This window comes from Bufo bufo, chromosome 2 (genome assembly GCF_905171765.1).
Source record: "Bufo bufo chromosome 2, aBufBuf1.1, whole genome shotgun sequence".
Classification (NCBI taxonomy): Eukaryota; Metazoa; Chordata; class Amphibia; order Anura; family Bufonidae; genus Bufo; species Bufo bufo.
Window position 1 is genome coordinate 702,184,374 of NC_053390.1, and position 15,546 is coordinate 702,199,919.

Consider the following 15,546-nt stretch of genomic DNA (forward strand, 5'->3'; position numbering starts at 1 on the left):
AGAGAATGTCTGACACTTCCCTGCTCAGACATCTCCACTGCGCCTGTTCCTTGGAGCACTATGACGTCATCGGCGCAGGCGCAGTGGAGATATCTGAGCAGGGAAGCGGTCAGACATTCTCTGCGCATGCGCCGAATACAGCCGCGCACGGCGCATGCGCGAGAATTCGTCCGTTGCGTCACACGGAGGATCGCATTCATCAGGAGATGGGCGGGCTGGAGGGACGCGCTGGGCGGTGGCTGTGTATGAAGGTAGACGGAGCCTCTAGGTGCTAATGACGCCCACATAGCACCTAGAGGCTCATTAGCATATTTATAAAAGTTATTTTTTTAGCAAAACGGCTGCCCAAAAAGCTCTTATATTAGGATGGTTGGCCAGAGCAGACACTAGCGGATCGCTAGTGTCTGAGAGCTAATTATGGCATACGAAGTGATAGAAACCCTTTAAGAGGTTAATGCCCGCAAATCACGTTCCGTGGCTCCATTCAAGTCAATGGGTCCGTAAAAAAAAACGGAACACATACGGAAATGCATCCGTATGTCTTCCATATCCGTTCCGTTTTTGCGGAACCATCTATTGAAAATGTTATGCCCAGTCCAATTTTTTCTATGTAATTACTGTATACTGTATATACCATATGGAAAAACGGAACAGAAACACAACGGAACTGGTAAGTGAAAGGTCTGTGCGGCGCATTGCTTATAGCACAGACCTGTCACTTACCAGTAGGAGGAGCGCCCGGCCGGTCACAGACATCACAGGAAAGTATAATGCTTCTAAAATTGCTAAGTAACCATGGCAACCAGGACTGCAGTAGCGTCCTGGTTGCCATGGTTACCGATCGGAGTCCCAGCGATTAAACTGGGACTCCGATCGGAACTCACCGCTGCCACCAATAATGGGGGGGGGTGGGGGGGGGGGGGGGTGTTTAATTAGGAGGGGGGGAGAGGGGAGGCCGCACTGGCCACCAATGAATTAAATACAGGGGAGGGAGGCCGCACTGGCCACAATGAATTAAATACAGGGGAGGGAGGGATGGGGGGCCGCACTGGCCACCAATGAATTAAATACAGGGGAGGGAGGGTGGGGGGTGCCGCACTGGCCACCAATGAATTAAATACAGGTGAGGGAGGGGGGGCCGCACTGGCCACCAATGAATGTAATACAGGGGAGGGAGGGGGGGCCGCACTGGCCACCAATGAATGTAATACAGGGGAGGGAGGGGGGGCCGCACTGGCCACCAATGAATGTAAAACTGGGCACCTGTGGGGTTAATTGTGCGGATCACAGCCCCCTGTAAGAGATCAGGTGCTGCCAGGCAGCAGGGGGCAATCATGTACACAGTTCGTAGTATATTCTAACTCTAGTCTTTTTGACTGATCAGGCAAAAGATAAAACCGTGATGGCTGCCGGATCACTCTGCCGCAAGTGTGAAAGTAGCCTGAGCTGGACAGAGAATTTACAGAAGGTGGGGGCTACATAGATTTCGGTGAATAACTCAGTGGGTATAATAATAATAACATGCAATCACCGTAGTATTCAGCTCCAGGGGCTGGTATGAAAAATGCTGAATTTTTGGGGGTGGAACAACCCCTTTAATAAGAGTAGGTGTCTTATAGGTCACCCAGGGCTCCTCTGGGAAAAAAAGTATGCAAATGAGCTGAGACTAAGGTAAGACTCAGCATGGGTGACCCTGGTAAGTGTGCCTTCCCGATGCCTTAGGCCTCAGCCTGGCACATAGCACGTCAGTTTCCTGCAGTGGCCGCCCTGCCCAGTCCGGCACACAAGGGGTTAGCCGCGAGGAATGCAGGAGTGTGGAATGTGCATGCAGATGAGACGGATGCTAATCTCATGCTAATGAGCCTGTGGCTGGGAACAGGCCGAGGTTATTGGCTTCCCCGGATCCTCAGCCAGACGGCTCCTTGCTGCTGAAGTCGGAGCCGCCAGGGTCCCCTGACCGGAGCGCAGCCTTCCCCCCGCCCCACCCGGACATGCTGGCTCGTGGAGCGGAGGACTTCCTGCCTGCTGGGCGGCTCGGTGCCCTGCTGTAGGGGCCGCGTCTCCGCTGCTGAGCCCCGGCTGCTCCTCTCCAGCCTCTTTCTGTACCTATGGAGGAGTTTGCAGGGGCTGATCATGCCTAGGAAGGGGAATGGGCAGCTGCCTTTACCGGATGGCTGGGAGGAGGCGAGAGACTACGACGGGAAGGTGTTTTACATCGACCACAACAGCCGGCAGACCAGCTGGATCGACCCCCGGGACAGGTATGGTGACATGCGGACCCCCCCATGTGTAGTGAGCACTACTGCCGCCGGGCATGGCGGTGCCGCGGCTTATACCGCACCGGAGGACAATGTAGCAGCTGTTGTACGGTGGTGTTGTGTGTGAGCCTGGAGGGGGAGGGAGCTGGGGAAGAAAGACGGGCAGGGAGCGCACACCGAGCAGTCACTTTGGGTAATGAGGGGGGGAGGAGCCAGCTGAGGAATGTGGGCTCTGAGGGAAAAATGTGGTGAGGCAACATGGAGCAGCTCAGAGGAGGGGGCGCAGCTTTCCCACACTCCCTAAACTGTTGTGCTGCCCTTCACCCTCCAAGGGGTTAATAATCCTAATGTATCAAGTATGGCTCCTGGTTGGACCTAGGCCCCAAAGTTGTCTCAGAGGAGGAAAGCACCTACCACAGCTATTGGGGCGAAACTCTTCCAAAAATGCCACAACCACAGGCAACTTGTCAAGGTTCAAAAACTGCTCGTTGGCGCCATTGTTGGACTGCACCGCTGGCGAGTGAAACCTTGGCGCCAGGTCAGCACATAAGTGGCGGTGCTACTAGCCCCAGAGTCCTAGTCCTGACAAAAACGCCCCTCCAGCATTGCTGTAAATGTCAGTAATGCGCCTTTGTCACTACACATACCAGTGTCACAAGATTCCTCATTGCTCTCGAGCATACCTCTGTCACCTCTAGTTACCAGAGGTGGGGGCTATAGACGCCTGTCTCTGAGGAGATTACTGTAGTGATGCTCTGTGGCCACCAAAAGTTGTTTCTTCTATTGTCTGATGGAAAAGATATGTGATAGATTATTTCGGTCAGACCTGGTTATGTTTTCTCTGGAGATACGGCAGTTTAGCTCCAGCACGTTTTAGCATGTGGATAGGCCAGATCATCCTCGTTGGCACCTCAAGAAGTGAGTTCGGTCATAATTAGGGTTGAGAGAACTTTGTGTTTTCAAGTTCAGCGTACAAGGTTCGGGTCGTCTAAGAATACCATTATGGATTCCGCTATCATGGACCATAACTTATGGTCCGTGGTGGCGGAATCCATAACTGAATTTTTACGTAACCCCATCCTTGTACGCCAAACTTGAAACACAAAGTTTGCTCAACACTAGTCATAAGTATTAAAATCAATTAGAATACGGTATTGTCTGTATGGTAATCTACTGGAAAGGTCCCGGGCTGGCCAATGACATTGCTTGCTCTGATGGGTATGTCTTTACATGGCCTTCACGTATCAGAACTTCTCGGAGAAGAAGTGGCCTCCTCCTCTGGTTGTAGTGGGTAAGGCCTCCTTATGAGTTTTGACACCTGAGGCCCATCCTTGTGAGTTCACCATACTGTACCTGCATATGAATGGAGGATGGGCCTAGCTAATGAAGAATAGAAAACCCTGTCACTTTCATGCATCGACCACCGCAGAACCAAACCACAAAGACAACCTCTCCTGAGGTTAAACCGCCACCAAACAGTCGGTGGATTGAATTTTTTTTTACATTGCTCCATCGGTAAGGTGATTAGTGTTGATCGAATCGAGCTCAGTTGATTCGGTCAAACACTTCGATTTTAATATCATCTCTGTACAGCATTAAAATGTATCGGCTCCATGGAAGTCGGGCAAGCCGTTACCAAACCCGACTTCGGATTCCTAATGTTAAATGTTTTTAAAGATGCAGAAATGAATACCGAATTAAATCATTGAAGTCTGGTGACAGAGTTTGGCTCCACGGAGCCCATACATTTTAATGTCGTACAGAGACAGCATTAACATCGAAGTGTTTGACTGAATCAACTTCAGATCTCTGATCCGAAGCCTAAAGGTGACCATTTGTATGTCGCATGAATCATAGTGACATATATATGGTGAGTGCTGGACAAGGGACGTTTACCCAGAACACCCTCAATGATTCTGATCATGTGTATGATGGCTTATAACATTAGAGATGAGCGAATTTCATATTTTGACATTCGTTTACTGGTATAAGCAGAATTGGGTTATGGATTCCGTTACAACGGACCATAACGCAATTCTATGACCGAATGCCTTTAGAGGCATTTCGTTATTCATTCCGTCATAATAGAAGTCTAGGGGCTGCAAAAACGGATCCGTCCAGTTTGTTATGCAGGAGAGGACTCTCCTGTATAACGGAAACGGGACGGATCCGTTATGCAGGCCGTAGACTTCTATTATGAAGGAATGCCTCTAATGGCATTGCGTTATGCATTCTGTCATAGTATTGTGTTATGGTCCGTGGTAACGGAATTCATAACGCAATTCTGCTTTTACCACCAAACGAAGCGTGAAGGAATTTCATAACATGAAATTCACTCATCTCTATATATAATGCTCGGCTATCTCCGGAATTCCCATAGAAATAAACGCACGCGTGCCTGGCCGCTCTGTTCATTTTCGGAGGGCTGCAGGGATGGGAGACCGCACGGGCGCTTAGGTGACAAGTGCACGCGAGAGATTAGTGTGGTCTCCTAGAGTGATGTCTGAGGAACTAAGAGGGGACTTGAGGATGAGGGGAGGTGCTGGGCTCCACTGATGGTTAGGAGAACCCCTTCAGGTGATTTGCATATATATGAAATCGTTTTTATCACCAAAACTACAGCAATCATAAGTTACATACTGGTATATTTCTGACATGCTATAGTAGACCTCCAAAAACATATAATCAGGTCTAGATGTGTAATCTTGCTGATAGAATCCCTTTTAATTAGCACCCGATGTGGCCCTTTCAGCCGCGTGGTACTGGAACGCAGCACGACCGTGTGACAACCATGTGGCCGTACCCAAAGAGTAGGCCAGGCTTGAAACACACTTCCAGCAGATGAATTTAAACATGCCTGGGATAAACATATATCTTCCCTAAGATAAGGGCGGACTAGATGGACCATGTGGTCTTTCTCTTCTGTCAACCTTCCACGTGTCAGTGGTAACTCTTCTTGCTACTTCTACACAGTGCTTTCATCCTTCACTGTGTGATCCAGCCTTCAGATTGTCCTTCTAAAATTGATACTTTTAACTGTTGGGTCTTATTCATATGTTTGTGATGACATCTGTGACAAGATGGTCATTGGTTCACCCATGAAGGGTCTGTGGTTTGTCCATGTGTCTGTTTTTTTTTTGCCCTCCATTTGCCATCTGTATTCCATAGACACTGCTAGGCTAAAAACTAATTTCCAGAGCATCTCCTACCAATGGTCCATGAAAACCACAGACACAACACAGATGGCATCCATAGTGTGTCTGTGGTTTTCACGGACCCATAGCCTATAATGTGTGTGAGGAAACTGTAATCACGAACAAAATGGGACCCTACGGTCTGTGGAAAACCACCGATGTCTGGCTAAACACATTAAAGTCAATGGATGCATGAGTGGTCTATGAAGACCACCGACAAAATATGTCCATGATTCACTGACAAATGAAAGAGACCTTACTTGTAAGAACTTATTAAAAAGGGTCATTGACCGTAGAAGAGAGAGACATGGCTCCTAGACACAAGCGTGTTCTGGATCCTGAAAGTCCTTCCCAAAAAAGGTTTTATTTGGAAAAGGATTTCCTGATTTCTTAAAATGGGAATTGATCACATCCTTGGATCTAAAACCATAGCTTCTGCATATGATGTGAACCCAGGCTCCATTGCGGGTCTAATGACCCAAGATGGTAGCATCACAGGGACTGTGGTGTAATGTGAGTGCACAAATGTGCCTGTATAATGTTCTGATAAAACTGGCCTGAGTCTCCCGTGCGGGAGCGTGACTTCCCGTCCTGGACTTTACTTTTGTAGCAGGACCTCACGGCATTATAATGATTTACAGTGCTGTGTATCCCTGTCCTGCTTGGCTGGTAATGAATTGTACTAGCATACTGCACAGTACATCACAACTGATGTCAGGCAGGGACACGCAGCATTATAAATCATTATAATGCCATGAGATCCTGTTACAGGAGCCCAGTCCAGGACATGAAGTTGCGCTCCACACGTGCATGTTTGCTGTAGACTGCTCGCCTCAGGCTGGTTTCACACAGTTACATTGTGACTGCATTTTAATGTCCCTATCTCTCCTGACTCCTCCAGTGCCACCCTGTTGGGCTTTGTTCACACTGGTGTCATGATTTCTCTATCTGCAGGAGATATGACAGATTTTTTTTTACTCCATTGGCTTATAGTAGATCTATCAGGCTAAGTAACTTGTGTGTGGCTAGTGTTTTCACTATAGGGTCTGAGTCAGAAATTTGAGCCTGACGCCCAGGCTAGGTTCCCATCAAAATCCACACCTGAAAAATCAGTGGCAGAGAACAAGTAAGGCTCCATTCACACGTCCGTGGTGTGTTGCGGACCCGCAACACACCCGCCCGGCACCCCTATAGAAATGCCTATTCTTGTCAGCAAGCTGCGGACAAGAATAGGACATGTTCTATCTTTTGCGGAGCTGCGGACCCGAAGATCGGGGCCGCGCTCCACAAATGCGGATGCTGACAGCACACTGTGTGCTGTCCGCATCCATTCCGTCCCCATAGAAAATTAATGGGTCCGCACCCGTTCCTCACAATTGCGGAACGGATGCGGACCCATTTGCGGATGTGTGAATGGAGCCTAATTCTGGTGTTTTAGAGGAGGTCTTATCTGCTTCTAAGACGTAACATGTCACTTCTCAAGCGTTTTTCATACCGTCCTGGCTCCATAGAAGTAAATGGGGCTTGCGTGAAAAACGGTAGGCGTTCGGATGCAATGCATTTCTGATGGTTGCTAGGAGATGTAGATTGTTGTACCTCAATTTTTCTTCATGCGTGTAAAAAAAACGCCTGCAATCTGGATACAACGCAATCACAGAAAAAAACTGATTGAAATTGTGGGCAAAACCATCCTGACACAATCCGTATCGCTTGTGTGAAAGAGGCCTTAAAGAGGACCTTTCACTTGTAAAAACAATGTGAACTAAGTATGCTGCCATATAGAGCGGCGCCCGGGGATCTCACTGCACTTACTATTACCCCCCGGCGCCGCTCCGTTCTCCCGTTATGCCCTCCGGTACCTTTGCTCTGTAAGTTATAGTAGGCGGGTCTTCCCTTGTCCTGTGGGCGTCTCCTTCTCCTAGGCTGCAGCGCTGGCCAATCGCAGCGCACAGCTCACAGCCTGGGAGGTTTTTTTCTCCCAGGCTGTGAGCTGTGCGCTGCGATTGGCCAGCGCTGCAGCCTAGGAGAAGGAGACGCCCACAGGACAAGGGAAGACCCGCCTACTATAACTTACAGAGCAAAGGTACCGGAGGGCATAACGGGAGAACGGAGCGGCGCCGGGGGGTAATGGTAAGTGCAGTGAGATCCCCGGGCGCCGCTCTATATGGCAGCATACTTAGTTCACATTGTTTTTACAAGTTAAAGGTCCTCTTTAAGGCTAGTTTCACACTGACGGCGGAGTTCCAGTAGAGAACAGCTGGATCTCTGTGCATTCCGGCATTGCCGAAAGTTTGTACGGCTCCATTAACAATAAGGAGACCGGCGGAGACCCGGCCATATTACGGCAAATATGCTGTAAATCGGCCGGAAGAAAACCGCTGCATGCAGCCACTATTACAGAAGGTAGGTTGTGTTCATGGGGCAGCCAGTATGGATGGGATGTAAATATATGAACGCTGGCCCCCTCTTTCCTGCACTGTCCCTCACTGCTATCAAAGCTCAGGGATCAAGTATTTCAGCATTTTATACATTAAGAAGTTGGCACATGTCCAGTGTTATATCACCAGTAGAGATGAGCCAATTTCATATTTAGAAATTGGTTCACGCTTTGTTTGGTAAAAGCAGATGCGTTATGGATTCCGTTACCACGGACCATAACGCAATTCTATGGCGGAATGCCTTTAGAGGCATTCCGCTATTCATTCCGTCATAATAGAAGCCTATGGGCTGCATAATGGATCCGTCCCGTTTCAGTTATGCAGGAGCGTCCTCAGACACAGGAATCTCAAGATCTGACTCGCGATCTCGTGCTACATATTTGTAGTATGGATATAATAGTAAATTGTGGGTGTGGATGTCATGGCAGAGCAAAATCAATCCATTTAAGGCTACTTTCACACCTGCGTTTAGGTCGGATCCGTCTGGTATGTGCACAGACGGAACCGCACCTATAATGCAAACGTTTAGATCCGTTCAGAACGGATCCGTTTGCATTACCATGAACAAAAAAAAAATAAAATTTTTTTTTTTTTTTTGTTCATGATAATGCAAACGGATCCGTTTTGACTTTACATTGAAAGTCAATGGGAGACGGATCCGTTTGAAAATTGAGCCATACTGTGTCAACTTCAAACGGATCCGTCCCCATTGACTTACATTGTAAGTCTGGACGGATCCGTTTGCCTCCGCACGGCCAGGCGGACACCTGAACGCTGCAAGCTGCGTTCAGGTGTCCGTCTGCTGAGCGGAGCGGAGGACAAACGGAGCCAGACTGATGCATTCTGAGCGGATCCGCATCCATTCAGAATGCATTAGGGCTGGACGGATCCGTTCGGGGCCGCTTGTGAGAGCCTTCAAACGGAACTCACAAGCGGAGCCCCGAACGCTAGTGTGAAAGTAGCCTAAATCAGGGGTGCACAACCTGCGGCCCAGGGGCCACATACGGTCCTTGATACCATTCTGTGTGGCCCCCAACCATCTGCTAACAGGCATGTATGTCTGTCTTGTGGCTGCTCACATGTATTTCTCCCATTAGATGGGAGTCCTGGAACTGTAACTAGACTTTAATGGTATATACTGTGTGTTCAATATGCCACCAATACAGTATTTCAGTTGTTAATACCCCTTTAATATTTTATTTTCGGCCCTCGACATTGGTTCAGTCTGGCAATGTGGCCCCCAACCAGAAAACGTTGTGCACCCCTTGTCTAGATGCTGTGTCTATGCCACAAGACTCTGGCTGCCCCTGATGTATGGCAAGAGTATGTTTCCACTATATCGGCAAAAATTTTGGGACCCCTACATGAGCTTTTATAGCATCCCATTCTAAACCCATAGGTATTAGTGAGCAGTTGGTCCCCCTTTGTAGCTAGAACAGCTTCCACTCTACTAGGAAGTTTTTCTACGAGATTTTGGAGTGTCTGTGGGAACTTTGAGGTCTAACACTGACGTTGGGTGAGAGGGCCTGGCTTGCAATCTCCATCCCATCTAGTTCAGGTCAGGGCTATATGTGGACCAGTCATGTTCTTCATTACTGAACTCACGTTTCCACTGCTCCAGAGTCGGCATTTTTTATACCACCTCATCTTGTGCTTGGGGTTTGGCAGTTATTGAGCCAGCAGAGTGTTGGTATAGTGCAGTGGTGGCGAACCTATGGCACGGGTGCCAGAGGCGGCACTCAGAGCCCTCTCTGTGGGCACCTGCGCCCTGGGAAAAGTCTATGGTGTACCAATATGCCTTAGACTTTTCCTCCCCTTCATCAGCGCAGGGCGCACTATGAATGGCACAGGCAGCGCATTGAATGTAGGCAGGTTATTATAGATAAATTACATGGAAGACATACTATATTGGTATTCATTGCCATTGCAGTGTTGGCACTTTGCGATAAATAAGTGGGTGGTAGGGTTGCAGTTTGGGCACTCTGTCTCTAAAAGGTTCACCATCACTGGTATAGGGTATGTTCACACAGCGAAAAATCTGTAGTAGATCAGTAGCTAAAAACAGGTCTGTTTTGGTGGCAAATTTGTAAGTTCTGGTGGTTATAGGGTACCTTCGCACGAGTGCAGATTTCAGAACAGAGAATTTGTGTTTTTTCTTTTTTGGGCAAGTTTGTTTGTTTTCGCATCAAAAACCATGTGTGTAACTTGAGGTTTTTGGTGCAAATTCTCCTTAGATCTCACGTATTTGCCGTCAAGCACATGAATTTCTGCAGGTCCCATTCAGATAAATGGAACTGATTTTGAGTCACAGAAATTTCTGCAACATAATCTGCAGCATGTTGAATGCACCGGGGAAAGATTTATCAAAACTGGTGCCACGGGAAACTGACTTAGTTGCCCCTAGCAACCAATCAGATTTCACCTTTCATTTTTCAGTGCTCCTTTGGAAAATGAAAGGATGAATCTGATTGGATGCTAGGGGCAACTAAGTCAGTTCTCCGTAGTGCCAGTTTTGATAAATCTCTCCCTATACGTTTCTACACTTGGTGACCCCGCTCTGTAACTTTATGTGGTCTCCATTTCATGGCTGAATTTCTTCGGCTGTGTTTCCACTTTGCAATAATACCACTCACAGTTGATGGTGGAATATCTAGGAGAGAAGAAATATCACAATTTGACTTGTTACAGCAGTGCCGTCCCATTAAAGTTCCACACCCGAACGTTCTCTCTCACAAACGCTTGTAAAGGCAGACCGCATGGCTAAGAGCTGGATTTTATACACCTGTGGCAATGGGACTGAAAGAAACTCCTGAATTCAGTGATTGAGATGTGTGTGTTAATACTTTTTCCCCGTGCAGTGTATGTCGCTCTGGCTGCAATTGAGTGTTGTGTATGATAGGCTCGAGAGAATCGTTTACAATATCTTCTCCATAGTTCTCTAAAATGTATGGGCTCCGCTGAGGCCTGCCAAATCTTGCTGCTTAAGCACATAAATTACTGTTCCTAAATCCGAAGCTTCATTAATGACATTTTGGAATGGTAATTTAAATAATTTACATGTGCATAAACGAAATGTACCGTCATAGACGCTAAATGAAGCCCATACATTTTAGCGTGCTACGGAGGAGATATTGTCAATGAAGTTTTCAAACGAATCGGGTTTGGATTTGCTCAAGCCTAGGCCTAGTGGTTGATGTGTGGCCACCTTAGAGTGGGTTGACACATGGGGGAGATTCATCATCTCCCTTGTGCCAGTAAAGTGGCTTTAAAAAGCTGCAAGCTGTAGGTTTGTGACTTTTTAAATTCGACTATTGGTGTTCAACAGCCGCGGCAATCCCATGCATTTCTATGGAATCAATGCTACTCGGCGATCCTGGCTGCAACCAGTGTAGCCCTAGCCTTAAGTGATCCAGCTGTCGAATGGTCCCTTTTGGCGATCAGTCGGCTAGTAGCAGGGCTACCGGTCTAAACCCAGCAGCTGATTTGAATATGTTCACTTTATATTAATACGATATTTCTGTAATTTGTCACTATTTCCTTGTAAGTTACATTATATACCTAGAAAACATATGGCCTCTCTGTTTTGTAAGCTTTCAGCTCCATGGCAGTTCTTTTTAGTGTGCAGATGGATGCTTAGCCTAATGTTGAGGTGAGACGCCTCATCTGATATGCCTTGCATTCCCAGCATGTGACACAGCCGGGTAAACAAACTGCTACCTGTATGTTGTGGTTACACGGAATAGGCGGCAGTGTGTCAGTGGAGAGGTGACATACCTGTGACTGGAATGTGCTCTGCTAACCTTACACTGCACTATGACCATATGTAGTCACCGTACCTGGACTTGAAGAAAGTCTTTTTTTTTACTTTACTTCAAAACCTTACTTTGCCTCATATGTTGGCTATAGAAATGATAGAAAGTACAGTATTAGATATGTGGTGTTAGTGTAGGGGAAAGCTTAGGTAAAACTTTGTGCATGTGCGGCAGAGCTCTCAAAATCTGCTCACATCTGAATGGGGTTTCTTCTTCGTAATAGGCATTTTTACTAATTCCACAAAGAGGTACAGTTGCAGAAATGTCCGGAACATATCTGCCAGGTTTTGACCTACCCTAGACCTGTGATGGCTAACCTCCAGCACTCCAGCTGTGGTAAAACTACAACTCCCAAGACGCACACTTGCTTAACTGTTCTCAGAACTCCACAGAAATGAATGGAGCATGCTGGGAGTCGTAGTTTCACCACAGCTAGAGTTGGCCATTACTGCTAGCCAGACTGACTGCAGATTTGTGTGTAGATATACCGTAAAGCTCCTTTTACATGGGCCAGTCATTGGGGCAATTATTGGGAATGAGTGTTTCTACAAACAATCGTTCCCAAAAATTGCCTGTAAAGGTGCCGACTACCACCCATTGAATGAGCAAAATTTAATTGGGTGATCATATGTTTGGGCTGGCACCCTAAGGCCGCTCCTCGGCATAAATGCAGGGATTCGGCCAGACATAAACTGCTGCACGCCACAGTTTTTGTCCTGCTGAATCCCAGCGTTTAAGTCCGGTGGGCAAGCGGCACTATGCCGGATCCAGAGCACTCGGCAGGCTGTAAACACTGACCACTACTGCTGTCATTTGTATAGTGCAGTTAATTTATTTTTTGAAGTATACAATATTAACGGATATTATTATAATTTTTTTTCTACTGACTCCAACTCCATCCAAAACTAGTTGTGTCTCCGACTCCCTAAACCAATAATTGCACCCATCATCGGCCTTTGGACTTTCCATGATTGGACAGTATCTCAATGCGGCCGCCATTGTTTCTGATAGTGTGTTGTTATTTTTCCTTTTGGTTGAGAAGATAATTGCACTTTATTCATACAATCTGGACCACTAGCTATATGTCATGTTTTTTTTTTTTTTTTACACTTGTATAATGTTTCATGTCTCACAATGGCGTCGGTATTATCACAGTTTTCATGGTGACGTGTTCCATTGGACCAATCGAGGTGAAGTGAAAGGCGAGACCATCGGAGTCCTGCACTGCCCTCCTGGCTCCCTGCTGTATGTAAAAACCCATATGCCATAGGCTCCTTCCCTTGAAATGCAATGAACTTTTAAGCATTGCACTAACAGTACTGTTTGGTTTTGCCTCATAAATGACTTGCGTGAATGCACAGTCAGGTGTTATTCGCACGGAAACCTTTATGTGGCACGTGTGTGTGTGTGTGTGTGTGTGTTTTATTTCTTTATTATCATTGTGCTAATCACATTTTCCATTACTGTGCTATTCTTCATGCAGAGAAATCCCCGTTAAAGCCTCATACACATAGGCATTGGAAATAAAAGCTTGATAAACGCTTCCCACATTAAACTTGTGTTGGCGAGTCTTAACCAAGCTTTGGAAATGGCGTTCTATACCGCGTACTGGCAATACTTCAGATTTGGAAGTCATGCTGTGGAAAGTTTCCATGTAGCTCAATAAGAATATGGCCACATGAGATATATACGCCAAAGATTTTCCGTAGCGTGATTTCATGCAGAAAATCTGTAGTGCTTGCAGTGGCAGCAAAAAAAAAAAAAAAATCGCACCCAAGTGCTGTGAAAAGTTTTCACAATGGCATCAGCACAGGGCTCGGCCTGCGGTTTGGATTTTAAATCGGCAGCATGTAAATTTATGCTTTGAATTTTCACCACAGATTTCACCCTTTGTAACGCAGATTGTAACATCTGCAGCCATTTCAAAATTTCCCAGGTAACTCGTGCAGATTTTGCTGTTGATTTGTTGGTGTTTTTTTTCCCACCAGAATATGTCCGTGCAGTTGTACCCTAATAAGGCTACTTTCACACTAGCGGCACGGACCTCCGGCAGGCTGTTCCGTCGGGTGAGAACAGCCTGTCTGATCCGTCCTGCATCTAGTGACCGTGTGACCCCGGACTGCCGCTCCGTCCCCATTGACTATGGGGCGGAGGCACGGCAGCGCATGGCGAGAGGCTACCGGAATAAATGTCGGACATGTCGTAGTTTTATTCCGGCATCCTCTCGCCGTGCGCTGCCAGAACTCTGCCCCCGCCCCTATTATAGTCAATGGGGACGGAGCGGCAGTCCGGGGGCACACGGTCACTTGCGGCAGGACGGATCCGACAGGCTGTTCACCCGACGGAACAGCCTGCCGGAGGTCCGTGCCGCTAGTGTGAAAGTAGCCTAAGACTGCTTTCAGACGAGCGTTTTTTCAATGCGTATATAGTCCGGATTTTATGTTCCAGAATCTGCTGCTAATGTTAAGGAATAGAGCTATTCACATGGGCGTATAATTTCCGTCAGTATTTGAAATCCGCAGCATTTCTGCAGATTTGTTTCCAAATACGCACATTACAGTATGTGCAGTGCATAAATAATGAAGGAAGAAATACGCATGTAAATTCTGATGACAATACTGATAGTATCATCAGGATCCTGAGCCAGAAGACGAATGGATTTCAATACGGCGGCATAACGGCTCATGCACACCACGACCGTATGTATCCGCAAAAAATACGGATGACATCTGTGTGCATTCTGTATTTTGCGGGACAGAACAGCTGGCCCTTCATAGAACAGTACTATCCTTGTCCGTAATGCGGACAATAGGACATGTTCTATTTTTTTGCGGAACGGATATATGGAAACGGAATGCACACAGAGTAACTTTGTTTCTTATTTTTTTTGCAGACCCATTGAAGTGAATGGTTCCGCATACGGTGCGCATAAAAAAAAACCTGGAATGGACACGGAAAGAAAATATGTTCGTGTGCATGAGCCCTAAGGCTAGTGTCACACGGGGGAGTTTTCTGTCCATTTTGCAAATGGACAGCATCTGGACTGAATCCTGACCTATTAGTTTCAATGGGTCTGTGGATTAGTTTCAATGGGTCTATTAGTTTCAATGGGACTGCTTTTTGGCCTCAGGGGGGCAGGACATGGTAACCACAGGACTTGTGAAGGGACCTGACCAGTGTGATTCTGGTGTTGATGGAATAAAGCATTGAGGTCTTTCAGCCTTTCATGCCATCAATTGGTAACTATACATTTTCCAGCTTTTGCTTTTATTGGTACCACAATTGTCCTGACCGGAAAGTCTCCTTAGGGTTGGTCAGGGAGATGCACCCAACACACGGACCATGTTTCCCGAGCCGATCGCAGTTGTGTGAATCAGCCCTAAATCATGGACTGGTCACCCTACAACCATACTATGATGTCCTTAGACTCAAGGTCCTGTTGGGATTTGCCACCATAAGACAGGGTCAGAATTTATCTGGTGCTACGCTTGTGTGTTGACCTAAAGCGAGCCATACACTTCAGATAGCTGCCAACTGATCTCTGTTCCTCCAAATGCCCCCTTCCCCAATACAAATGCATGGCTGTGTGAACGTTCATGTGTTTTGAATGGAAAGTGAGGAAAAAGGCTGACACCAGAGGTTTCTGGACGCAGCTATCTCCACTGAGAACAGAGGATCGGGCATGATGAACTCCATCAGACCGGTCCTTTTTTTTCCCCCCTCTGACAGGGGAAACTTGGGACATGTTAGATGGTCAGCAAAATCATTGGGTCCCCTAATTTGGTGGACAGCTGTCCCTCCTGGCTTCCCTGTACACATATGCACTCAGCCGAACAGAGTGAAT

General features: G+C 47.1%; 1 protein-coding gene across 1 annotated transcript in view; it reads left to right on the plus strand.

Annotated features, from left to right (window-relative positions):
• Positions 1 to 1,677: 1,677 nt before the first annotated feature.
• Positions 1,678 to 15,546, plus strand: part of WWC2 (WW and C2 domain containing 2) — a 204,032-nt gene continuing 190,163 nt past the window's right edge. The window contains exon 1 of the mRNA XM_040418707.1: positions 1,678 to 2,261. Within this exon, the coding sequence (XP_040274641.1) occupies positions 2,134 to 2,261 (128 nt within the window). The 5' untranslated portion in view covers positions 1,678 to 2,133. The remainder of the gene's footprint in view (positions 2,262 to 15,546) is intronic.